The sequence below is a fragment of the Somniosus microcephalus genome, unplaced genomic scaffold, assembly GCF_052327205.1.
Source record: "Somniosus microcephalus isolate GS21.2 unplaced genomic scaffold, FLI_Smic_1.0 scaffold19, whole genome shotgun sequence".
Classification (NCBI taxonomy): Eukaryota; Metazoa; Chordata; class Chondrichthyes; order Squaliformes; family Somniosidae; genus Somniosus; species Somniosus microcephalus.
In genome coordinates this window covers 537,663-563,294 of record NW_028225206.1, presented here as the reverse complement: position 1 = coordinate 563,294, position 25,632 = coordinate 537,663, and the positions used below count along the sequence as shown (strand labels likewise).

General features: G+C 45.9%; 1 protein-coding gene across 1 annotated transcript in view; it reads left to right on the top strand.

Annotated features, from left to right (window-relative positions):
• The window catches only part of LOC147083907 (scavenger receptor cysteine-rich domain-containing protein DMBT1-like), a 41,751-nt gene extending 16,523 nt beyond the window's left edge, over window positions 1-25,228 (top strand). The window contains exons 6-16 of the mRNA XM_085980055.1: window positions 1,134-1,448; window positions 3,039-3,353; window positions 14,808-15,125; window positions 15,209-15,286; window positions 15,375-15,692; window positions 15,827-15,866; window positions 16,060-16,178; window positions 17,148-17,255; window positions 21,666-21,776; window positions 24,501-24,632; window positions 25,068-25,228. Of these exons, the coding sequence (XP_085836181.1) occupies window positions 1,134-1,448; window positions 3,039-3,353; window positions 14,808-15,125; window positions 15,209-15,286; window positions 15,375-15,692; window positions 15,827-15,866; window positions 16,060-16,178; window positions 17,148-17,255; window positions 21,666-21,776; window positions 24,501-24,632; window positions 25,068-25,228 (2,015 nt within the window). The remainder of the gene's footprint in view (window positions 1-1,133; window positions 1,449-3,038; window positions 3,354-14,807; window positions 15,126-15,208; window positions 15,287-15,374; window positions 15,693-15,826; window positions 15,867-16,059; window positions 16,179-17,147; window positions 17,256-21,665; window positions 21,777-24,500; window positions 24,633-25,067) is intronic.
• Window positions 25,229-25,632: the final 404 nt, after the last annotated feature.

Here is a 25,632-nt window from a genome sequence, read left to right as displayed (position 1 = left end):
CACCAACTGTTCTCCTGTCGAGCAGAGTCTCACACCAGTGGCACTATTTCTGTAAGTCACTGATTCACTCGTTTTACTGATCAAGATCACCTTCTTCCTCTGACACTAAGCGAGTCTGAGGTGTGTGTGTCGGTCGATTGGACTGAAGTATATTAGCAATGAATCAAAGGCTTTCAATCCAGTGCACGTTTAATAAATACATATCTCGTGTTACGGTGTAAATCTTTGTAAATACAGAGCAACACCCAGCGTTCGCCACCAACAGCTATTGAAACGGCAAAAAGCCCCCGGGACCACTGCTATAGCACGGAAACACTGCAGCAGTGTTGGGACCGTTATCAATGTTAGCGGTTCAAATATGAATCAACATAGAATTCTCCGCATAGATCAGCTGCATTTTCACAGAACATTCTGTTAATTTCTTGCCAGATAAATAGTGCGAGATGAGTTTTAATATCCATAAACTGCTCTGTCTCTCTGATTATTCACGAACTTTACGCACATCACAGTTATCCCGGTGTCCTGGAACACATTTATCCATCAACCAGCCCCACCTTATAACAGATTATCTGGTTCGTTATCTCATTGCTGTTTGTGGGGACTGACTGAGCGCAAATCAGCTCTCGCGTTTCACACTTAAAACATCGCAACATGTGGACAGGAGGAGGCCCTTCAGCCCCTCCGGCCTGTCCCGCCGCTGTCGCAGTGACAACAAATCAGAAGTACTTCAGTGGCTGTGAAGAGCTTTGGGCCGTCCTGGGAAGCGCTCTATCAATTACACTTCTGTTTGTTTCTCTCCACATTAGCTGAACTGTGAGCAGCCAGAAGCTATTTTGTGCCCGTGCTCCTGCCTTTGATCACAGCTCGTATCAATAGCTGGCCTGGGCCGCCCGCCCCCAGTTAGTTTTTAGCCCCTTTCCCCAGATTAGCCTCCGGAAGCTGCTCGGCATCTCTCTAAAATCAATTCACTGAGAAAAGGAATTGGCGGAGAGGATCTGCCTACAAACCTTGTGGGTAATTATTACAGAAATATAATCATTAAAATTAACAATAACTGTCCGGGTGAGAGTTAGTAAATTATGGAATATTTTGGCTCAGTTTAACCGTTGCTCGCAATGTGTTTCTGTTTGTAGATGAAGGTTGGCCGCCGAGACTGACTAATGGGGGAAGCCGCTGTTACGGCCGAGTGGAGATTTACTACAACGGCAGCTGGGGGAGAGTGCGGGACAACCTCTGGGACCTAAATGATGCCAACGTGGTCTGCAGACAGCTGGGCTGCGGCTCTGCGATAGCCGCTTATAACTCTTCAAAGTACGGAGAGTGTGAAGGGCCCGTGTGGGTGAATGATGTCCAGTGTGAAGGAAACGAGCCTCAGCTCCGGAACTGCAGCTCATTCACATTGAATCCATCTCTCAATGACAGCATCGGCGTAGGGGTCCTGTGTTCAGGTGAACAAATGGTTCAATTTTACAGAACCATCAAAGGGAATAGCTAATCTGCTGAGAAAAGTGGTAAATTGGTCACTTGTTCCTCGGTGTCTCTACACCAGTTATTTAACTCAGGGGATGAGCGAAAAGCGAGAGGACACGGGCAGAACTGGAAAAAAACGAGAACTTGCATTTATATAGCGCCTTAAACGAAAGACAACCGTCGTAAGGTGCTTCACAGGAAGAGAGATGAAGGTATTAGAACAGGCGACTAAAAGCCTGGCCATTTGGGTAAGATCAAGAGCTGGTCTTAAACCAGGAGAGGCGGAAGGTTTAGGGAGGGAATTCCTGATCTTGGGACCAAGACGGAGAAATTCACGGCCGCCAATTGTGGAGGGAGGAAGTGAATGATGCACAAGAGGCCACATTTGCAGAAAAGTAGAGTTCCCGAAATGATTAGGGCTGGAGGCGGTTATAGTGATATTTGAACCTGAGGATGGTAATTTAAAACTGGAGTCTTTGCCGGACAGGAAGCCAATGCAGAGCAGTGAGCACAGGGATGATGGTGAGTGTGACTTGGTGCGGGTCAGGATATCAGAAGTTTTCGGGTGAGCTGAAGGTTATGGAGGGTGCAGGATGGGAGGACGGCGTTTCAGCAGCAGATGGGCCGAGGCAGGGATGGAGGTGAGTGATGATACAGAGGTGGAAGTCGGCGGTCTTTGTGACGGAGAGCACGTGGGATTGGAAGCTCAGCTCGGCGGTCAAATGCGGCCGAGTTTGCAAATCAGTTCCATTGTGCAGCATAAAAGTGCAGACAGATGTGCTGGAGATTCACTGGTCTAAGTTCCATTATGTTGTGTATAAGTATGGAAGGATGTTTTGGCATGGACTGGTCTTAGTGTTATTACACAGCATGTGAATGTAGACAGACATTCTGGGCCTGAAATGGTGTAAGTTCCATTATGCTGTACGTACGTTGCATTCTGCAGTATGCAGTGTGCAGCGGAAGTGATAAATAAAGCTGTGGATAAGTCTATAAGCTAGTATTACGGGGGGAGGAATCTGGTGAAATTAACATAAGCCTGAAGATAAAAGAAAGAGGAGGTGTGAGTGAATGTCAGACCAAGGTAACCAATACGGGTAAGATTAACGGTTAGGGAACAGATACACTTATAGAACAGAATTATAAATTGATTGTTAAAAATAAAGTGAGTAGCACAATTACTAAAAACAAATTATATTGGCTGTACATCTATGTGCACAGCATTCCAAACCAAACGGGAGAACTGGAGGCAATAAATCGAACGATGGAGAAATGAATAGAATGTTATCCTGAAAGGATTAGGGGAAGTGGGGTGGGAGGAGGTTAGTGTGGAGCATGAATACCGGGTTGGACCCTTTGGGCCGAATGGCCTGACTCTGTGCTGTACATTCTGTATAATTCTATGTAATATGTAAGTGCAGACAGATGTTGCGGGATATAATATCATGTACCTGTCACAGACACATATAAAGCACCCTTTTTTTAGCTGGAGGAGCAGCAATGTTTGGATTGAGTGATGAGATAAATGTATATTTGAAGTATAATCCTCCTGTATTGTTCTCTAACAGGACACGTGCAGTTAAGGCTGTCCGGCGGTGCAAGCCCATGTGCTGGGCGAGTGGAGGTTTATTACAATGGGACCTGGGGCTCAGTTTGTGATGATTCCTGGGACCTGGCCGACGCTAACGTGGTTTGCAAACAGCTGGGTTGCGGAAATGCGGTGGATGTGGAACTTCCTGCTGCTTGTGGACAAAGTTCAGGCCCAGTTTGGTTGGATGAACTGCACTGTTCGGGAAACGAATCGTTTCTGTGGGAATGTCCCTCAGCGCCGTGGGGTAAACACGACTGGAGTCATAAAGAAGATGTGAGGGTGGTGTGTTCAGGTAAGGGAGCTTTCTATCTGCTCATTTCTGCAGGGTTATATGCGAGGCTTTACTCGGGAGGTTTTACACAGAATCTACAGCACAGAAACCGGCCATTTGACCCAAATGGTCTGTGCGATATCTTTGCTCCGCACGTGCCTCCTCACTCCGTACTTCATCTAACTCTATCTCCATATCCTTTTGTTCATTCTCCCTCATGTACATATCTAGCTTCAACTAAAAGCATCTACGCTATTCGCCTCAACTACTCTATGTGGTAGCAAGTTCCACATTCTAACCACTCTCTGGGTAAAGAGGTTTCTCCTGAATTCCCTGTTGGACAAGCGGCTATTTTATATACAGGTAACCTTGTTCTGGACTCCCCACAATTGGAAACATCTTCTCTATGTCCACCTACCTATTCCCTTCATAATTTTAAAGACCTCTTTGAGGACACCCTTCAGCCTTCTCTTTTCTAGAGAAAAGAGCCGCAGCCTATTCAGTCTTATTTGATAGTTCTAAACTTTGTGTTCTGGTATCATTTTTGCAACTCGTTTTTTGCTCTTTCTGCAGTGCTTGTGTATCCTTTTTTAGACCAGTATACTATACATTACTCTAAGTGGGTTCTAAACCAAGTTTCCATACAAGTTTTAAAGTAATTTCAAAAATAACAACAGAAAATGCTGGAAAAACTCAGCAGGCCAGGCAACATCCATGGAGAGAGAAATAGAGTCAACGTGTCAGGTCGAAACCCTTTGTCAAGACTGAAAAAGCCCAGGAAATGAAACACATTAAAAGGCCAGGCTGGGAGAGAGCAAAAGAGAAGTGAAGAGACATTAAGAGGTATTGAAAACGAGACGAGATGGTGATAGGACTACTGGAGACAAAAGACGGCTCTAGATTAGGTGTGAAATGCGCTGGCAGAATGGGAGGCAGCTGCCATGTGGGAGAGAGAAAAAGGGGGGAGGGCCAAAACAAAGATGTGGATAAAATATAAGTTAAAATGTAATGGGGGCCGAGGTTATGATCTGAAATTGTTGAACTCGATATTGAGTCTGGAAGGCTGTAAAGTGCCTAATCAGATGATGAGGTGCTGTTCCTCGAGCTTATGCTGAGCTTCCGTGGAACAATACAAGTGCCCGAGTACAGTGAGGTCTGAGTGGGAATGGAGCGGTGAATTAAAATGACAGGCGACAGGAAGCTCGGGGTCACCTTTATGGACAGAACGGAGATGTTCCACAAAGCGGTCACTGAATGTGCGTTTGGTCTCCCCAATGTAGAAGAGACCACATCGTGAGCAGCAAATACAGTATACTAGATTGCAAGAAGTACAAGTAAATCATTGTTTCAGCTGGAAGGGCTGTTTGGGGCCCTGGACAGTGGGAAGGGGGGAGCTATAAGGGCAGGTGTTGCATCTCCTGCGCATGCACAGGATGGTGTCGAGCGAAGGGGAATGGGTGCGGGCGGTTATAGAGGAGTGGACTAGAGTGTCTCGGAGGGAGCTGTCCCTATGGAATGCTGAAAGGGGAGGGGAGGGGAAGATGCATTTGGTGGTGGGATCACGTTGGAGGTGGCAGAAATGGCGGAGGTTGATTCATTGAATGTGGAGGCTGGTGGGGTAAAAGGAGAGGACAAGGGAAGCCTATCGTGGTTCCGGGAGGGAGGGGCAGGGGTGAGGGCAGAAGTGCGGGAGTTAGAATGGACACGGTCGAGGGCCGTGTCAACCAAGGTAGAGGGGAATCCTCGGTTGAGGAAAAAGGTTCTGCTGCCATGACATTGGCTGTCTCCATTTCACTGCTCCCCTCACTAACTCCAACCTACATCCCACTGAAATTGCAGCACTCCATTCTCTAAACCAACTCTGACATGCCATTAAACCTACTGACAAGGGTGGTGCTGTTGTTGTTTGGCCAACTGACCTCTACCTAGCGGAAGCTGAATGCCAACTATCCGACACCTCATCCCACCTCCACCTGGACCATGACCCCACTACCGAACACCAATCCATCTTTTCCAAGACCGTCACTGACCTCATCTACTCTCGAGATCTTCCCCCAGCGGCCACCAACCTCATAGTTCCCCATCCCTGCACAGCCCGCTTCTACCTCCTTCCCAAGATCCACAAACAGGACTGCCCTGCTAGACCCATTGTTTCAGCCTGTTCTTGCCCCACGGAACTTATCTCTTCCTATCTCGACTCTATCTTTTCTCCACTTGTCCAGTCTCTTCCCACCTACATCCGCGACACTTCTGATGCTCTCCGCCACTTTAACATTTTGCAGTTTCCTGGCCCCAACCACTTCCTTTTCACCATGGACGTACAATCCCTCTACATTTCCATCCCCCACCAAGATGGCCTGATGGCACTCCGCTTCTTCCTTGAACAGAGTCCCGACCATTCCCCATCCACCACCACCCTACTCTGACAGGCTGAACTTGTTCTCACATTGAACAACTTCTCTTTTGACTCCACTCATTTCCTCCAAATCAAAGGTGTTGCTATGGGTACCCTCATGGGTCCTAGCTATGCCTGCATTTTTGTGGGATATGTGGAACACGCTTTGTTCCAGTCCCACTCGGGTTCCCTTCCTCACCTCTTTTTCCGGTACATTGATGAATGTATCGGTGCCGTTTCCTGCTCTCGCCCTGAGCTACACAATTCCATTCACTTTGCCTCCAATTTCCACGCTTCTCTCACCTTCACATGGTCCATCTCTGACTCTTCCCTTCCCATTTTGGAAGGGGAAGGTGAACAGCCAGTTGTAATGGTGCATATAGGTACCAACGATATAGCTAAAAAACGGGATGAGGTCCTAAAAGCTGAATATAGGGAGTTAGGAGGTAAATTTCAAAAATAGGGCCTCAAAGGTAGTAATCTCAGGATTGCTACCGGTGCCACGTGCTAGTCAGTGTAGAAATAGATAAATACATGGCTAGAGGAATGGCACAAGGGGGAGGGATTCAAATTCCTGGGACATTGCAACCGGCTCTGGGGGAGGTGGGACTAGTACAAACTGGATGGTTTGCACCTGGGCAGGACCGGGACTGATGTCCTAGGGGGATTGTTTGCTAGTGCTCTAGGGGAAGGTTTAAACTAAAATGGCAGGGGGTTGGGAACGTGAGCAGGGAGGCAGATGAAAGGGGAACAATGATAGAAGCAAAAGACAGGAAGGAGACAAGCAAAGGTGGCAGTCAGAGAAATCAAGGGTTTAAACCAAACATGGCCACAGTAAATAATAATTCTAAAAGGTCTAAGAGTGTTTAAAAAACAAGCCTGAAGGCTTTGTCTCTTAATGCGAGGAGCATTCGTAATAATGTGGATGAATTAGCTGCGCAAATAGAGGTAAATGGATATGATATGATAGGGATTACGAAAACATGGCTCCAGGGTGTCCAAGACAGGGAATGCAACATCCAGGCATATTCAATATTCAGGAAAGACAGGCAAAAATGAAAAGGAGGTGGGGTAGCATTGCTGGTAAGAGGGCATTAACACAATTGTAAGGAAGGATATTAGCTCTGATGATGTGGAATCTGTATGGGTAGAACTGAGAAATACCAAGGAGCAGAAAACGTTAGTGGGAGTGGTAGACAGTCCCCCAAACAGTAATGCGAACGTTGGGGATGGCATAAAATGGGAAATTAGAGAAGCGTGCAATAAGGGCACAGCAGTTATCATGGGAGACTTTAATCTACATATAGATTGGGCTAACGAAATAAGTAACAATACTGTGGAGGAGAAATTCCTGGAGCGTATACGGGATGCTTTCCTGGACCAATATGCCGAGGAACCAACTAGAGACAAGGGCATCTTAGACTGCGTACTATGTCATGAGAAAGGATTAATTAGCAATCTTGTTGCGCTAGGCCCCTTGGGGAGGAGCGATCAAAATGTGATAGAATTCTTCATTAAGATGGAGAGTGAAGTAGTTGACTCAGAGACTAGTGTCCTGAATTTAAATAAATGAAACTACAATGATATGAGTTGCGAGCTGGGTAGGATTGATTGGGTGGATAGGCAATGGCAAACATTCAAAGATCGCACGGATGAACTACAGAATTTGTTCATCCCTGTTTGGCATAAAAATAAAACAAAAAAGGTGACTCAACAGTGGGTAACAAGGGAAATTAGGGATAGCATAAGATCCAAGGAGAGGACATACAAATTGGCCAGAAAAAGCAGTAAACCTGAGGATTGGGAGCAGTTTAGGGTTCAGCAAAGGAGGAAAAAGGGATTAATCAAGAGGGGGAAATAGAGTATGAGAGTAAGCTTCAGTGAACATAAAAACTGACTGTAAAAGCTTTTATAGATATGTGAAGAGAAAAAGATTGGTGAAGTCAAACATAGGTCCCTTGCCATCAGAATCAGGGGATTTTTTAATGGGGAACACAGAAATGGCAGATCAATTAAATACATACATTGGTTCTGTTTTCAGAAAGGAGGACAAAAATAACCTCCAAGAGATGTCGGCGAACATAGGTTCTAATGAGAAGGAGGAACTGAATGAAATCGGTATTTGTAGGGAAATGGTGTTAGGGAAATTGATGCGATTGAAGGCCAATAAATGCCCAGGGCCTGATCATCTACATCCTAGGGTACTTAAGGAAGTGGCCCTAGAAATAGTAGATACAATGCTGGTCATCATCCAAAATTCTATAGACTCTGGAACAGTTCCCATGGATTGGAGGGTAGCTAATGTTCCCCCACTGTTCAAAAAAGGTGGTAGAGAGAAAACGGGGAATTATAGACCGGTAAGCCTGACATCAGTAGTAGGGAAAATGCTAGAGTCCATTATAAAAAATGTAATAGTAGAGCACTTGGAAAACAGTGACAAGATCGGGCAAAGTCAACATGGATTTACAAAAGGTAAATCGTGCCTGACGAATCTACTGGAATTTTATGAGGATGTAACTGGTAGAATAGATAAGGGAGAACCAGTGGATGTGGTGTATTTGGACTTTCAGAAGGCTTTTGATAAGGCCCCGCATAAGAGATTAGCATATAATGTTAAGGCACATGGGATTGGGGGCAAGGTACTGACGTGGACAGATGACTGGTTGGCAGACAGGAAGCAAAGAGTTGGATAAACGGGTTTTTTTCTGAGTGGCAGGTTGTGACAACTGGGGTACTGCAGGGATCGGTCCTAGGACCCCAGCCATTCACAATATATATTAATGATCTAGACGAGGAAACTAGATGTAATATCTCCAAGTTTGCAGACGACACAAAGCTGGGTGGGTGTGTGTGCTGTGAGGAGGGTGCCGAGAAACTCCAGCATGTTTTGGACAGATTTGGTGATTGGGCAGATGCATGGCAGATGCAGTATAATGTGGATAAATGCGAGGTTATCCACTTCGGTGGCAAAAACAGCAAGGCAGATTAATGTCTGAACGGCAATAGTTTGGGAGAAGTGGAAGTGCAACGAGAGCTGGGCGTCCTTGTGCACCAGTCGCTGAAGGTAAGCATGCAGGTGCAGGAGGTGGTTGAGAAGTCAAATGGTATGTTGGCCTTCGTAGCGAGAGGGTTTGAGTACAGGAACAAGGATGTATTGCTGCAGTTGTACAGGGCATTGGTGAGTCCACACCTTGACTATTGTGTGCAGTTTTGGTCGCCTTATCTGAGGAAGGATGTTCTTGCCATGGAGGGAGTGCAGCGAAGATTCACCAGACTGACACCTGGGATGGCAGGAATGACGTATGAGGAGAGATTGGGTCGATTGGGCTTATACTTGCTGGAGTTTAGAAGAATGACAGGGGATCTCATTGAAACTTATAAAATTCTAACAGGACTAGACAGACTAGATGCAGGAAGGATGTTCCCGATGGCGGGGGAATGCAGAACCAATTGTCACAGTCTAAGGATAAGGGGGAAGCCATTTAGGACAGAGCTGAGGAGGAATTTCTTCACCCACAGAGTGGTGAACCTGTGGAATTCTCTACCACAGAAGGCAGTAGAGGCCAATTCATTAAATATATTGAAGAAGGTGTTAGATATATTTCTTAAGGCTAAAGGGATCAAGGGATATTGGGAGAAGGCAGGGACAGGGTACTGAGTTTGGATGATCAGCCATGATCTCATTGAATGGCGGAGCAGGCTCGAGGGGCCGAATGGCCTACTTCTGCTCCTATCTTCTATGTTTCTATGTTTCTTCCTCGACTTCTCCGTTTCCATCTCTGGGGATAGGTTATTGACCAACATTCACTACAAGCCCACTGACTCCCACAGCTACGTGGACTACACTTCCTCTCACTCCGACTCCTGTCAGGACTCTATACATTCTCCCAGTTTCTCCATCTCCCCTGCATCTGCTTCGTCGATGCCACCTTCCACACCAGTGATTCCGACATGCCTTCCTATTTCCTCAACCGAGGATTCCCCTCTACCATGGTTGACACAGCCCTCGATCATGTCCATTCTATCACCGCACATCTGCCCTCATCCCTGCCCCTCCCTCCCGGACCCACGATAGGTTTCCCCTTGTCCTCACCTTTCACCCCACCAGCCTCCACATTCAACGGATCATCTTCCGCCACCTCCAACATGATCCCACCACCAAATGCATCTTCCCCTCCCCTCCCCTTTCAGCATTGAGTAGTGACCACTCCCTCCAAGACACCCTAGTCCACTCCTCTATCACCCCCAGCACCCCTTCCCCTTTGCCCGGAACCTACCCGTGCAAGCACAGGAGATGCAACACCTGCGCTTATACCTCCCCCCTTCCCACTGGCCAGGGCCCCAAACACCCCTTCCAGGTGAAACAGCGATTTATTTGTACTTCTTGCAAACTAGTATAATGTATTCACTGCTCACGATGTGGTCTCCTCTACATTGGGGAGACCAAACGCGGATTGGGTGACCGCTTTGCAGAATACCTCCGTTCAGTCCATAAGGATGACCCCGAGCTTCCGGTCGCCTGTCCTTTTAATTCACCGCCCCATTCCCACTCAGACCTCGGCCCCCATTACATTTTTACTTATATTTTTTATCCATATCTTTGTTTTGGCCCTCCCCCTTTTTTTCTCTCCCACATGGCAGCTGTCTCCCATTCTGCCAGCACATTTCACACCTAATCTAGAGCTGTTTATTTTCTCCACTATTCCTATCACCATCTCGTCTCCTTTTGAATAATGCTTAATGTTTCATCACTTCTCTTTTGTTCTCTCCCAGCCTGGCCTTTTAATGTGTTTCATTCCCTGTGTTTTTTCAGACTTGACAAAGGGTTTTGACCTGAAACGTTGACTCTATTTCTCTCTCCATGGATGTTGCCTGGCCTGCTGAGTTTTTCCAGCATTTTCTGTTGTTATTTCGGATTTCCAGCATCTATAGTATTTTGCTATCGTTTAAAGTAATGTCCTTGCTTTTCAATTAAATTCCACTTGAATTGAACCTCCTTGCTTTGTTTGCGTTCTTATGCCCTTGTTAACTTCCATTGCTAGTTTTAATTATTAGTTTAAGTGTATCTTTTGTTCCTCTATCCCAATTGAGCGTTTATTTTCCAAAGATTTTGTGGCCTCCTTATGCTGCTTATGCAAATGCACCACCTAACACTTACTGATATAAAAATTAATTTACCATTTACACGCCCATTCTGCAAGTTTATTAATATCTTCTAATATTTTGTTGCAATCTTCCTCGGTATTAACTATAGCCCCCAGATTGGTGTACTCCATTTATTTAAAATTGTACTTCCAAATCCCAAGTCCAAATCGTTTATGTAAATGATGAACAGCAGCAGTCCCTGCACCGATCCTTGGGGAACACCAGTTCTGAGCTTCCACCAGTCTGATAAATACCTTTAACCCCAACTATCTGTTTTCTGTTTTGTAGCCAGGTAGCTATCTATTCTGCTACTTGTCCTCTGACTCCACATCGCCTGACCTCAGTCCTGTTTCTATGACGCGCTAACGTATCGAAGACCTTTTTCAAATCCACGTATATTGCACCCACCACATTACCCTTGTCTATATTTTCTGTAACTTCTTCATTAATTCAATAACGTTGGTAAAGCATGACTTTCTCTTTGAAATCCATGTTGGTTATTCTTTATTACATATAAAAGCAAAACACTGTAGTTGCTGGATATCTGAAATAAAAACAGAAAATGCTGGAAATATTATGCAGGTCAGGCAGCATCTTTGGTGACACTGACAGAGTTAACGTTTGAGATCGATGGTTTTTCATCAGAACTGGAAAAATATGTAACAGGTTTTTAAGCAAGTACAGTAGTGGGAAAGCTGGGAGTGGAGCAAAGAACATACGCAAAGTCAGGGGAGAATAAATGACAAAACTGGTGATGGTGCCAAGCAAAAGCAGATGGTAATGGGACAAGTAAAGAAACTAAAGTTGGGTCTAGTGGAGGTGTAAATGGGAACCGCAGAATCATCAGCAATGGCTGCCATCTGAAAAAATTACAGCAAAGTTATGTTCTGAAATTGTTTAACTCAATTTTGAATCTGGAAGGCTGTAATGTGTCTAATCAATTGATGAGGAGCTGTTCCTTGAGCTGACATCGAACTTTCAATTTCAGCCCTTGCTGTGTTTTCACTATCCGGTCTGACCCCATATGATCAGCATCCCATATGCCCCTAACTCAGTGAATTTCGAGATCGGCACAATGCTGCACTAATCTTCCATCACCATCACCTCCGTGCCCACTTATCTGGCCAGAATCTGCCCCCGCACAGTGGATGCTTCCTACCATCTTCAGAATTCTCGTTCCCCCTATACCCGTTGCTCTGGCCTCCTACCGTCTCTAGTTCCTTTCATTGGGAACTGCCAACGTGACATCGGCTGTCTCAGTTTCTCTGCTCCACTCACTCACTCTAATCTACCTCCCTCTGACATTGCAGCGATCCATTCTCTTGTATCTAATCCTAATATTGTCATTAAACCAGCTGGCAAGGGTGGCGCTGCTGTTGATTGGCGAACCGACCTCTAACTTGTAGAGTCTGAACGCCCAGTCTCTGAAGCCACCTCGTACCTCCCCGTGGACCAAGACCCCACCACCGAACATCAAGCCATTGTTTGAAAGACGGTCGCCGACCGCATCTTCCCTCAATGGCCTCCAACCTCATAGACCCCCAACCCCACACAGCCCGATTCTACCTCCACCCCAAGATCTACAAACAGGACTGCCCTGGTAGACCCAATGTTTCAGCCTGTTCTCGCCCCATGGAAATGATTCCTTCCTATCTCGACTTTTTTTCTCAACTTATCCAGCCTCTTCACACCTGCATCCATGAATCTTCTGACACCTTCCACTACTTGAACAGCTTCCAGTTTCCTGGCACTACCGATCTGCTTTTCACCATGGACTCTACACATCCATCCCCCACCAGGACAGCCTGAATATTCTCAGCTTCTTAATTGAATGGTGGGTCAACCAGTCACCATCCACCACCATTCTCCCCTGCCTGGCTGAAAATGTTCTCACATTGAACAACGTCTCATTTGACTCCACTCACTTCTTCCAAATAAATGGCGTTGCTATGGGAAGCCGTATGTATCCTAGCTGTGCTTGTCTTTTCGTGGGATATGTGGAACATTCTTTGTTCCATTCTTACTCAGGCCCCATCCCTCACATCTGATTCTGGAACGTTGATGACTGTATCGATGCCATTTCCTCCTTTTGTGCCGAACTGGCAAATGTCATCAACTTTGTGAGCAATTTCCAGCGCTACCTGGCCTTCACATGGTCAATCTGAGACTCTTCCCTTCCTCGACATCTCTCTCTCCATTTCTGGGGATAGGCTAACAACCAATATCTGCTATAAGCCTACTGACTCCCACAGCTAACTTAACTACATTTCCTCCCAGGCTGCTTCCTGGAAGGATTCTATTCCATTCTCCCAGTTTCTCCATCTCCATCGCATCTGTTCTGATGATGCCACCTTCCATCCTAGTGTTTCCGATATGTCTTCCTTTTTCCTCAACCGAGGAGTCCCCTCCACCATGGTTGAAAGGGCACACGAACTGTCCTTTCCATTGCCCGTACCTCTGCTCTCACCCCATTCCTCCCTCGCAGAACCACGATATGGTTCCCCTTGTCTTTACCTTCGACCCCACCAGCCTTCGCATTCAACAGATCAACCTCCAACATTTCTGCCACTTCCAGCATGTTCCCACCACCAAACACATGTCCCCTCCCCTTTCAGCATTCTGAATGGACCGTTGCGTCTGCGACACCCTGGTCCACTCCTCAATCACCCCCAACACCCCATCGCCTTCCCACAGCACCTTCCCATGCAAGCGCAGGAGAATCAATAGCTGCCATTTTACCACTTCCCTTCCCACCATCCAGGGCTCCAAACACTCCTTCCAGGTGGAACAGCGATGTACTTGTACTTCTTTAAATTTAGTATTGAGCATTCGCTGCTCACGATGCAGTCCCCTCTACATTGGGGAGGCCAAACGCAGATTGGTGTTCGCTTTGTGGAACACCTCCATTCAGTCTGCAAGCTGACACCAAGCTTCCAGTGACCTGTCATTTTTATTCTTTGCCCCCCTCCCACTCTGACCTCGCTGTCTTCAAACTCCTACACCAGTCCATGAAGCTCAATGTAAACTCGAAGAAGAAGCACTTCATCTTTCGGTAAGGAAATTTACAGAGTTCAGGACTCAACATTAAGTTCAGCAATATCAGATCATAACCTCTGCCCAAATGTTTTCGTGCAGTAGCGATTGCTGATGATTCTGTTATTCCTATTAATACCTCCTCTGGACACATCTTTTGTTTCTTTTGCCCCATTACCATCTCCTTTTGCCTTGCACCATCATCCCTTTTGGCTCTCAAACTCTCCTGCCTTCCACTCTATCACAGACCTTCCCTTTTGTTCTTTCTCTCCTCCCCAATTTCCCGCTCCTGTACTTGCTTAAAAACCTGTTCCAACTCCAGCATTTTCCAGATCTGACGAAAGGGTCATCGTCCTGAAACATTAACTCTGTTTCTCTCTCCACAGATGCTGCCTGACCTGCTGAGTATTTCCAGCACTTTTTGTTTTTATTTCAGATTTTCAGCATCCACAGTGTTTTGCGTTTGTATTTTGTTTCTGTCCTTGTCCCATTATCATCTCCTTTTGCCTCGCACCATCATCCCTTTTGTCTCTCAATCTCTCCTGCCTTCCACCCTATCACTGACTTTCCCTTTTGTTCCTTCCTCCCCTCCCCAATTTCCCGCTCCTGTACTTGCTTAAAACCTGTTACATCTCTAACTTTATTCAAGTTCTGACGAATGGTCATCGTCCTGGAAATCGAATTCGGTTTCTCTCTCTGCAGATGCTGCCTGACCTGCTGAGTATTTCCAGAATGCTCTGTTTTTATTGTTTGTTTTATTTTCGATTTCTAGCTGTATTTCTATTAAATTTCTGAAATAATTATCGACACCAGTGACCACAGCCGGTACAACATGTGTTGTGCAGTATGAACACAGAGAGTGATCAATCGAAACACCTGGATATTTCTTGTTTCATTGACAGAGCACAAAGAGATACGACTGGTGAATGGAAAGCATCGCTGTGAGGGAAGAGTGGAAGTGTTCTACAATAGGACCTGGGGAACAGTGTGCTCAGATAAACTGGATCGGCATGATGCAGAAGTGATCTGTAAACAGTTACAGTGCGGCCCCCTCACATCTATTGATTATGATACTCGGATATTCGGAGCGGGATCTGGACCCATTTGGCTCGATGCGATGGAGTGTGATTCGGACGAATCCTTCCTTTGGCAGTGTCAGACAGACCCGTGGGGGGAACACAACTGTGATCACAGGGAGGATGCAGGTGTTGCTTGTTCAGGTAACACAAGGAACCTCTCAATGTGCGGGTGTCATTTCAAACATTGCTGTCCAATACAGTCAGCATATTTCTCTTCTCAACAGAAGTCAAACTGCCGAAGAGATCCCACAGTTCAAGGGTCTGCATTCGAGAATCTGGTTCTAAACATAAACATTCATCAGGTGCTTCCTCCTCTTCATTATACCAACTATCTGACTTGTATTCCAGGCTTGTACTAAATAAATAACAATCAATGATTCTCTTTGATAGACTCGGGACAACCGTTGCGCCTGGTTGGAGGCAACACCAATTGCTCCGGCAGAGTGGATATATTGTCCAATAACAGCTGGGGCACGGTGTGTGATGACTCCTGGGATATGGCCGATGCCAATGTTGTCTGCAGACAGCTGGGTTGCGGCTCCGCTCTATTGGCCGCAGGAGGGGCCGCCATGGCCCAGGGTGCTGGTCTTATCTGGCTGGATGAGGTGAAGTGCACCGGAAGTGAATCCTTTCTGTCCGACTGTCGTTCCTCACCGCCAGGTCAGCATGACTGTGATCCCAAGGAACATGCCAGTGTGATTTGTTCCGGTAAGGGTCGCAGGGGTTTCCTCGTTCTGTGATCATTACTCATGGATTTCGCAAATTAAGAACAACGTTTATATTTTTAATATAAAATCCTAATGTTTGAAGTTCATGAAATGTTTGTACAATATATTCCACAGAACTCGATTTGCCTCCTGCTGCTTCTCCTTCCACACCTGCAGCTACTTATCATTATTAGTACTATTATTAGTATTGATGTTAGCGATCGTATTAGTGGTATTGGTGTTATTGAGATTTTCTTGATTTTGTTAATTTCTGAAGATCACGTGATCGGTTCCAAATTGACTGGAACATTTTTAAAATACAAGGCGGACTGTGTCTGTGTTTTAATCTTTCTGTAATCTTGTGATTAAGGAAAGGGAGGAAAAACCACCTCCTTCCTTGTTGCCATCTGCATAACGCTCGGAGTCCTTCTAATCTGTGAGCTGATCGCACTGATGGCGGTAATACAGAGAAAGGCAACAAGAAGAGGTGAGGCTCATATCTTGCCGCTGAATTAACACTTGATCTCAGATCGCTTCATATCCGGGCGAGTCTCCAGTTCACTACATTTTCCATAGAGTGTCATGTTGTCTTGTTAGCAATAAATCTGAATTAGCTTTTGGCGAAATGTTCCATTCAATGTGCTGCCCGATTTAGTAAAATAGGACATTTAAAATGGAGAGTTATTTAAAGTGTTCACATTCACTGTCCCAGTTCATCAGCCGGTACATGAGATTCCTGAAGAATTTACTTGCTGCAACAATGGGACAGAAAGTTTATTGAACTGTTTAGGCTGTGCGCTCAGTTATTTATTGGTCTGTTGTTCTTCATTTATTCCATTGGGTATCCGTTCCACCCCTTTAGTTTCTGGGTCCGGATGCCCAATCTCGAACTCTCTGACCGGGTTCTGCCCACCATGTTGAGAGGTGACAGTTTTATAGGACTTTCTGCATTCTCTGGTGATTACTCTACATCCCAACACAACTATTCCACTCCTATCTCACCCGCCCAACACACTCCTGCTCTGTGTACACAGCAAGGCTCCTCTCACAATGACGGGACATGCCAGAGAACCATCAGCTCGTCACTCGCGCTTCCAAACTGATGCTGTCCGCAGAGATCAGTCAACTTCACCCAGCTTCTCTTCAGCTGAACTCCCCGTGTGGCCCCGTAACCGACCGATCAACTGGAGCTCATTTCTCCTGATACCCCCTCATTCCCTCTTCCCCAGGTCAATACAACTGGCCGCAGTCTGCTGGAGGTGAACATGTGTCTGTACAGAGACACAGACACACACACGGAATCACAAACACAACTAAACTCCTCCACTTTCACGCTAACTGATTCTGTCCCTTGAATATCACTATATCTGTTATTTGGATTTATTCGCTGATGAATTCCTGTGAAACGCGCGTGAAGTGAATCAACATGTTAATCTCCCCGCCCTCCCTCCAACAGGTGCTGTCACTCGCGGTAGGGAGTCACCTGCTGGTTTGTACCAAGCAATTTATGAAGAGATTGAGAATATTCCCCCTGGCGAGGATTCCGCTCAGACCCAGGGTTCAGGTCTGTATTTTCCGTTGATATCGAATCTTCACTGGACAAATGTTGCCTCCCCTTAAATACCCCTTTTAGTGGTGAATGTACTGACTGGACACGATCAGCAGTCCGCTCACTGTCCCCATGTGAAGGAGTCCTATGACAGTGAGAGTGTCTCTGTGTCCATGTGTATAGTGAGAACAGCAATGGTTTGGGAAGATTTCCACTGGTCGGTATTGCTCAAAGAGCGGGTTTATGGTTTGGTTGTAAATAGCGAGCAGAGACGCTGTTTCTATTTCCCACCCGGCTCCACACGGACTCCCTCAGATATCTGTGCCCAGGAATAATAAACCCAGCGGCTGATTGTATTCTTTTACTTTATATTCACTCAAACATGACATGAAGTCACAGATCGATTCACAGAAATCACAGAAATCACAGAAACCTCACAGTACAGATAGAGGCCATTTCGGCCCATCAAGCCTGCACCGACACATATCCCACCCGATCCCCGTAACCCCTACACATATCCCACCCTATCCCCATAACCCCACGTATTTAATCCCCCTAACACTAAGGGTCAATTTTTATCATAGCCAATCAACCTAACCCCGCACATCTTTGGACTGTGGGAGGAAACCGGAGCACCCGGAGGAAACCCACGCAAACACGGGGAGAATGTGCAAACTCCACACAGACAGTCACCCGAGGCCGGATTCGAACCCGGGTCCCTGGCGCTGTGAGGCAACAGTGCTAACCACTATGCCACCGTGCTGCCCATCTTCATTCCTTCACTTATCGCCTTTCCTTTGGCCAGATATTCTGATCCTTATGGGTGTTTACGCGCTGTGTACGCACCCGCAGGGACATCGGAAATGCCGGTTTCACGCATGCACAGCGGATGTGCTGAAAACCAGCTTTTCCGATCAGTCAAGAATGGCCTAGACAGATCCTCCGCCTGCCCTGGAGAAGGGCCTCCGCGGGCAGAGAGTTCCGCTTTCTGGAGACCCTCCGCCCGCAGTAAACCCAAACAATTCTTACACCAGGTAAAAGCAGGCCTGCTTTAACCAGGATAAGAGTATTAAAAAGTAAAACAAAACAATGTTTTCACTCAGTTATCATGTAAAAATACTTTCAAAAAAGGTCAGTTTATTTCTAGCCCCGTAAAAAACTTTAATTATTTTGTTCAAAAAATTTCATTTTTTTAAAAATATTTAACTTTTTGTAATTTCAACTAATTTTCAAAAGGTGATGGCTTATTTTAAAATGTATTTAAAGTTTTACTGTTTCCGGACTGTCTGTCAAGTGTATGAAGGGAGATTTCCTTCTTTGATTGGCTCCCCAGTGCCCACATGGTCCCAGGGACGCTTGCGAACCGCATGTGCCTCTGGGATACGTGGGCCCGGCGCCTTTAGACTTGGAGAGGCCCAGGAGCAGAACTATATTCACCTCGGGAGCCCTCAGGTTAGCCCGTGGATTTTTTCCAGATCGGCGGCCTCCGCACGCGGGAAGTCTCTGATCAGAAAATATGGCCCAAAATTGGCCTCGAAATTGCAGTTGGAGTCCTGCCACGGGCGAACGACTCTGAACTACAAGAAAAGTAGCCATGATGTGGAGATGCCGGTGTTGGACTGGGGTGGACAAATGTAGGAAGTCACACAACACCAGGTTATAGTCCAACAGCTTTATTTGAAATCACAAACTTTCGGAGCGCTGCTCCTTCGTCAGGTGGATGAAGGAGCAGCGCTCCGGAAGCTTGTGATTTCAAATAAAGCTGTTGGACTATAACCTGGTGTTGTGTGACTTCCTACAAGAAAAGTATGCAGCTACCTGCTGCCTCCAGACCTTTGCTCCGTTCCGCTCCTGGGCCTGCAGGCATCCACATGCGTAAATGCCCCATATCCCAGGGGCGCAAGCGGTTCGCAAGCAGTGTGCCAGTCCAATCAATCTCAATGGGGAATTCCTATTTTGCGTATGGGGATTCCATTTTAGTATGGAGTCTCGGTAACCAGAATGGTCCAGATTTTCTTGGGCCGATGACCGAGTACGCGGTGTGTACGCAGCCGCTAGTGCCCCGCAACCACTGGGTTTCCACGATGAACATGCGCGAAAACTCAGAACATACGATTTGTCAAGTTTCAGCTCGACAGATCCACCGCATCCCCGGAAATGAACATTCGCTGGGGAGAGCTGGGCTATTTACCCAACTACTGCCCAGCGAATGCCCGTGAAATTTACACCTGGTAAAAGCAGCGATAAGGACTTTTTTTTAACAGCGTAAGACTTTAAGTAACTATTAAAATACTTTTAAAATTAGATAAAAATAACAAACCTTTAAAATTAGTTTAGGTTCTTTTAAGCCCCTGTAAAACATTTAAATTTATATTTCGCAAAATTAAACTTTAGCTTTATAAGTTTCATTAAATTGTATTTTAATTCATTTTGAATGTGTAATGATTTGTTTTTATTTAACTGGTGTGTAATTGTCTTTTTTAGGGGATTCCTATCATGATTATGGGGATTCCCCTTTATGATTGGTTGGGCCGGCCCACGTGATCCCAAGGTATTTGCGAAGTGCGTGCGCCCCGGGATACGTGGGCCTTTACACAGGTGTGCGCGGAGAGGCCCAGGAGCGCAAGTGTCCGAATATCCGTGACCATCAGGTCGGTTCGCACTATTCTTGCGGCTCGGAGGCAACCGCCCGCGGGAAGCCTGCGACCGCAAATTGAAAGCGCAGTTTCACACCACTTAAATCAAAATAAATAATCAGAGGTTCCAAATCAGTTAAAATACAATTTAAAACCATTTTTCTTGTAGACTAAATATAAACATTTTTAAAGGGGCAAAAATAACCTAAACTAATTTTAAATATTTACATCACTTTAAAAAATTTATTTCAAGAATTATTTAAACCCTTACGCTGGTAAAAAAATGCCATACCACTGTTTTTAGCAGGCATAAGGGTTTCGTGGGCATTCGCTGGGCAGCAGTTGGGCAAATAGTCCAACTCTGCACCAGTGAATGTCAATATCCTGCGGATTCCAACGATGTGTAAAACAGAATCTGGACAGATTGCAAGTTCTGGATTGTCGGGCATCACACGCGGAACCCCGGAACTTGCGGGAAACTTACGATGGTGTGTGTACGCCGTCTTAGGCCACGGAAAAACCGGGATAGGGCTGGAAATTGCAGTTGGAGGCTTCCCGCGGGTGAATGCCTCTGAACCACAAGTAAACTCAGCACCTACCTGCTGCCCCTGGACCTTCGGACATTTGCGCTCCTGGGCCTCCAGGCATATGCCTGTGTAAAGGCCCACGTATCCCAGGAGCACTTGCAAGCGCCCCTGGGATCAGGTGGGCCAGCCCAATAAATCACAAAGGGGGTTCTCATTATTCTTATGGGGATTCAATTTAAAGAAAGACTTGCATTTATATAGCGCCTTTTATGACAACTGGACGCCTCAAAGCGCTTTACAATTAATGAAGTACTTTTAGAGTGCAGTCACTGTTGCAATGTGGAAAATGCGGCAGGCAAGTTACGCACAGCAAGCTCCCACAAACAGCAATGTGATAATGACCGGATAATCTGTTCTTGTTATGTTGATTGAAGGACAAATATTTACATACGGAATCCACGTAAGCATAATAGGAATCCCCTAAAAAATACATTTTAACAAAACTGAAATAAAAGTAAATCATCACATGGTCAAAATTAATTAAAATAAAATGTAATTAAACATTTAAAAGAAAATTAAATATTTTGAAAAATAAATTTAAACTTTTTTCAAGGGGCATAAAATATCGGAAACTAATTTTAAACGTTTATGTATGTTTAAATCATTTAAATAAATGTATTTTACTGTGTATTTAAATGCTTACACTGGTACAAGAAGGCCTTTTACTTCTCTTTTACTTCTTTTGGTTCTTTTATTCTTTTGTCCGATCGCAGCCCTGCCTTCGATCTAGTTCCTTTTCTCTCCAGTTTTGAAGAAGGGTCAAACCCGAAACGTCAACTCAAATTTCTCTCCACGGATGTTGCCTGACTTGCTGAGTTTTTCCAGCATTTTCTGTTGTTATTTCGGATTTCCAACATCTGCAGTATTTTGCTATCGTACAAGAAGGCCTTACTCTTGCTTTTACCAGGTGTAAGTGTTGTGTTCATTCGCTGGGCGGTAGTTGGGCAAAGAGCTGAATCCTGCGCCTGCGAATGTCCATTTCCTGCGGGTGAGCACCATCTGTCAAACAGAATCTTGACAGATTGCAAGCTCTGCGTTTTTGTTCAAGTGCATCACATGTGGAAACACGGAACTTGTGGGACACTTATGATCATGTACGTTGTGTGTATGCGATCATAGGCCCCGGAAAATCCGGTTTATGTTTTCTGCTCCGATATCCTGAACAACCTCTCCAATAACCATCCATTATTTGTGTTTGACAGTTTATGGTTCCACTGACTCCCTCAATCAGATTGAATATTACACCAGTGACGTTTTGGGTGACACTGACCCGGGATCAGAAAATCCTGAAGGGAAGTCCTCCAGTATTCAGGGTGGGTACATTTTTACTTCCTACAATCTCTTTTTTGCACTTCACGCTTTCTACTACCTAAAACCAACAACTAAAGATAAAAAGCTTACTTGCCGATTAATGACACTGACAAGGACCCACAATACCGGACAGTGGATTTGGTTAAAAAATATTGTAGAAATAATTTGGATTTGAAACAAGGTCATGTTAATTTCCCACAATGGATTTTTTTTCCGTTCCTGGATTGGCTGGCAAGGCCAACATTTATTGCCCATCCCTAATTGCCCTTGAGAAGGTGGAGGTGAGATGCCTTCTTGAACCGCTTGAGTCCCTGTGGTGAGGGTATTCCCACAGTGCAGTTACAGAGGGAGTTACAGGATTTTGACCCAACGACGATGAAGGAATGTCGATATATTTCCATGTCAGAATGGTGTGCAACTTGGAGGGAACTTGCAGTAGATGGTGGTCCCAGGTGCCTGCTGGCCTTGTCCTTCTAGGTGGTAGAGGTCGCGGGTTTGGGAGGTACTGCTGAAGACGCCTTGGTGAGTTGCTGCAGTGTATCTTGTAGATGGTACACACTGGAGCCACGGGGCACTGGTGGTGGAGGGTGCTGGATGGGGTGCCAATCAAGCGGGCTGAATTGTCCTCAATGGTGTTGAGCTTCTTGAGTGTTGCAGGAGCTGCACTCATCCAGGCAAGTGGAGAGTATTCCAGCACACTCCTGACTTGTGCCTTGTAGATGCTGGAAAGGCTTTGGGCAGTCAGGAAATGAGACAGTCGCCGTAGAATACCCAGCCTCTGATCTGCTCTTGTAGTCATAGTATTTATGTGTCTGGTCAATGGTGACACCTTCCATTTCTTTGCTGATGGAGCGATAATGGGCCGGATAGGATTTGTCCTGCATTTTGTGAACAAGTCATACCTGGGCAGTTTTCCACATTGTTGGGTACATGCCAGTGCTGTAGCTGTACTGGGACAGCTTGGCTAGAGGCGTCGCTGGTTCTGGAGCACAGGTCTTCAGCCGGCATGTTGTTAGAGCCCATAGCCTTTGCTGTATCCAGTGCATTCAGCCATTTCTTGATACCACGTGGAGTGAATTGAGTTGGCTGCAGACTGGCTTCTGTGATATTGGGGACCTGAGGAGGAGGCCGATATGGATCATCCACTCGGCACTTCCGGCTGAAGATGGTTGCAAACATTGCAGCCTTGTATTTTTCACTCACGTGCTAAGCTCCACCATCATTGGGGATGGGGATATTGATGAAGCCTCTTCCTCCCATTAGATATTTCATTATCCGCCACCATTCACTACTGGATGTGACAGGACTGCAGAGCTTTGATCTGAACCGTTGATTCTGTAAATTCTGTAACCTTGCTGCCCTCAGTGCTACTTCCAAGTGGTGTCCAACATGGAGGAGTACTGATTCAGCAGCTGAGGGAGGGTGGTAGGTGGTAATCAGCAGCTGGTTTCCTTGCCCAGCTCGACCTGAAGCCATAAGACTTCATGGTGCTGGAGTCAATGTTCAGCACTCCCATTACCACTCGCTCCCGAATGTATAGCACTGTACCGCCACCTCTGGTGGGTCTATCCTGCCGGTGGGACAAGACATACCCAGGGTTGGTGTTGGAGAGGTTACCTAATGGCTTTAATGTATGATTCTGTGAGCATCATATGTCAGGCTGTTGCTTGCTAGTCTGTGGACAGCTCGCACAATTTTGGAACAAGTCCCCAGATGTTCGTGAGCAGGACTTTGCAGTGTTGACTGGGCTGGGTGTGCCGCTGTCATGTCCAAGGGGGATCATGATCAGGAAACCCCGCTCACTCTCTCTGTACTAACCGACTGTGTTATACACTATTTTCTCTGCTCTGATACCTGAGGTATTACCTGTACTAATGAACTGTACATTATTGTGTCTGACTGCTGGGAGAGCCGGCATTTATGGTCCATCCATAGTTGCCCTGATAAGGTAGTGGTGGGCCTTCCTCTGAACCACTGCAGTCCTTGCAGTGAATGATCTCCCACAATGGTGTCAGTTACCAAATTCCAGGATTTTGTCAATGGGTCGATGAAGGGATTATGTTGTCTGCTCCGATGTGCTATCAATCTCCATTTTTTGTGTTTGACAGTTTCTGGTTCCTTTGACTCCCTCAATCAGATCGAATATTACACCAGTGACATTTTGGGTGAAATTGATCCGGGATCAGAAAATCCTGAAGGGAACACCGCCACTATTCAGGGTGGGTAAAAATCCCAATTACTACAATCATTTGTTGGACTTCACACAGTTTATTACCCAAAACCAACAACTAAAGACATCAGAGCTTACTCGCCGAAAAATGACAGCGCCAAGGATCCGTAGTACTGGACAGTGATTTTAGTTGCAAAATATTGTGGAAATACTTTGAATTTGAAACAAAATCATATCGATTTCCCCCAATGGTATAATGGAAGGAAACATTCAGTTCATTGTGTTTCCTCACACGGCTCTATGGGCTGTGAAATGTGAAATGTGTGTGCAGGTTGGGTGGGTGATTCAATGCGATATTTGTGACTTTAACACGGAGACTAAACTACCTCGACACGACACGGTCCAATCATTGCCCCAGATAACCCCACTTCACCCGAAGACCACATTGGTCCACTCTCCCGCCCTGCAAGGCCCGGGTAGATTGATTTATTATAATATCATTCTGAGTACTCAGTGCTGGCATTTGGTTTCAGTGGAAATCTCTATTTCCTCCCAGGTCCGGTTCTGGGCGATTATGACGATGTTGAGACTGGAGTCACTGACACTCAGGGCGGTCACTTTCTGCTGGACGGTGGTCCTGATGTTCTCCTCACACTCAGAAGTGCCGGCGGTGATCTCTCCACTCTCGGTGAGTTACATCTCTGACATTCCCGCAGTCACCAGCCCTCTGTGTAGGAATGAACTGTCGCTCTTTTAAATTCCCTTTCAATCGGCGGTGACACGGAGCGATGGTTGATTTAAGTCCATGTTGTGATTACAGGGAATGAAGTGTTCTAGAAAAGAGACCCTGATGCTGTTCAGTGTGGATTATCTTCCTTGTTAATATTCGCACCAGGAATCATTCCAGTGCTCAAACTGAACCGCCCGATTCTCGGATATTAGATGCACCTCGTCTGCTGTCACCCAGCGGTAAAACCCAGCACGGGGGTGTGGGTAGAAAACAATTCTCTTCCACTCACAGACCAACAAAGTCCAGCCTCTTCACCAAATTGACAGATATATGTGACCCACACTGATGCGGGTTTTACCGCCATCATTAACCCATAATCTGTCTCTCCCACAGTGTACAGCTCTCAGACCCGCACTGATCCCGGTTTACCGGTTCCTTCCACTCCTGGTAACAATGACCATGTTCACTGTGACACGTTCACAACCCCGGACATTCCGCCACCGATGGGCAGTGACTGTGTGGCTCAAAATGTTACATCTACGTCAAGCCGGTAAGAGCAATGTTTTATTACCTGTTGCATTGTTTGTGCCCCAGTGCTGGGGGAGTGTCCAGTCCCGGGTGGATTCTACTGTGTGACAATGGGCAGTGTGTTCAACCGTTAGTGATACTGAAACTAGCAGAGAGAACATGCTGTGTATTTACTGTGGAAATAAATACCCCATTATACTGGCTGTAATTAATTCAATTCTGTGATTGTGGGGAGTGTGTTTAACGGCAAATGATACTGAAACTGTCAGAGAGAAGATGTTGTTTATTTATTATTTAAATAAAAGGGTAATTGAAGTGAAGTATCAGAGAGAACATTCTGAGTAGTGAAAAAGACTCCATTTGATTGTATGGTGTGTTGTTGAATTGTTTAAGCCTCTTTCTCGCTCTCTCAAGGTGTTTTTTTTTCCTT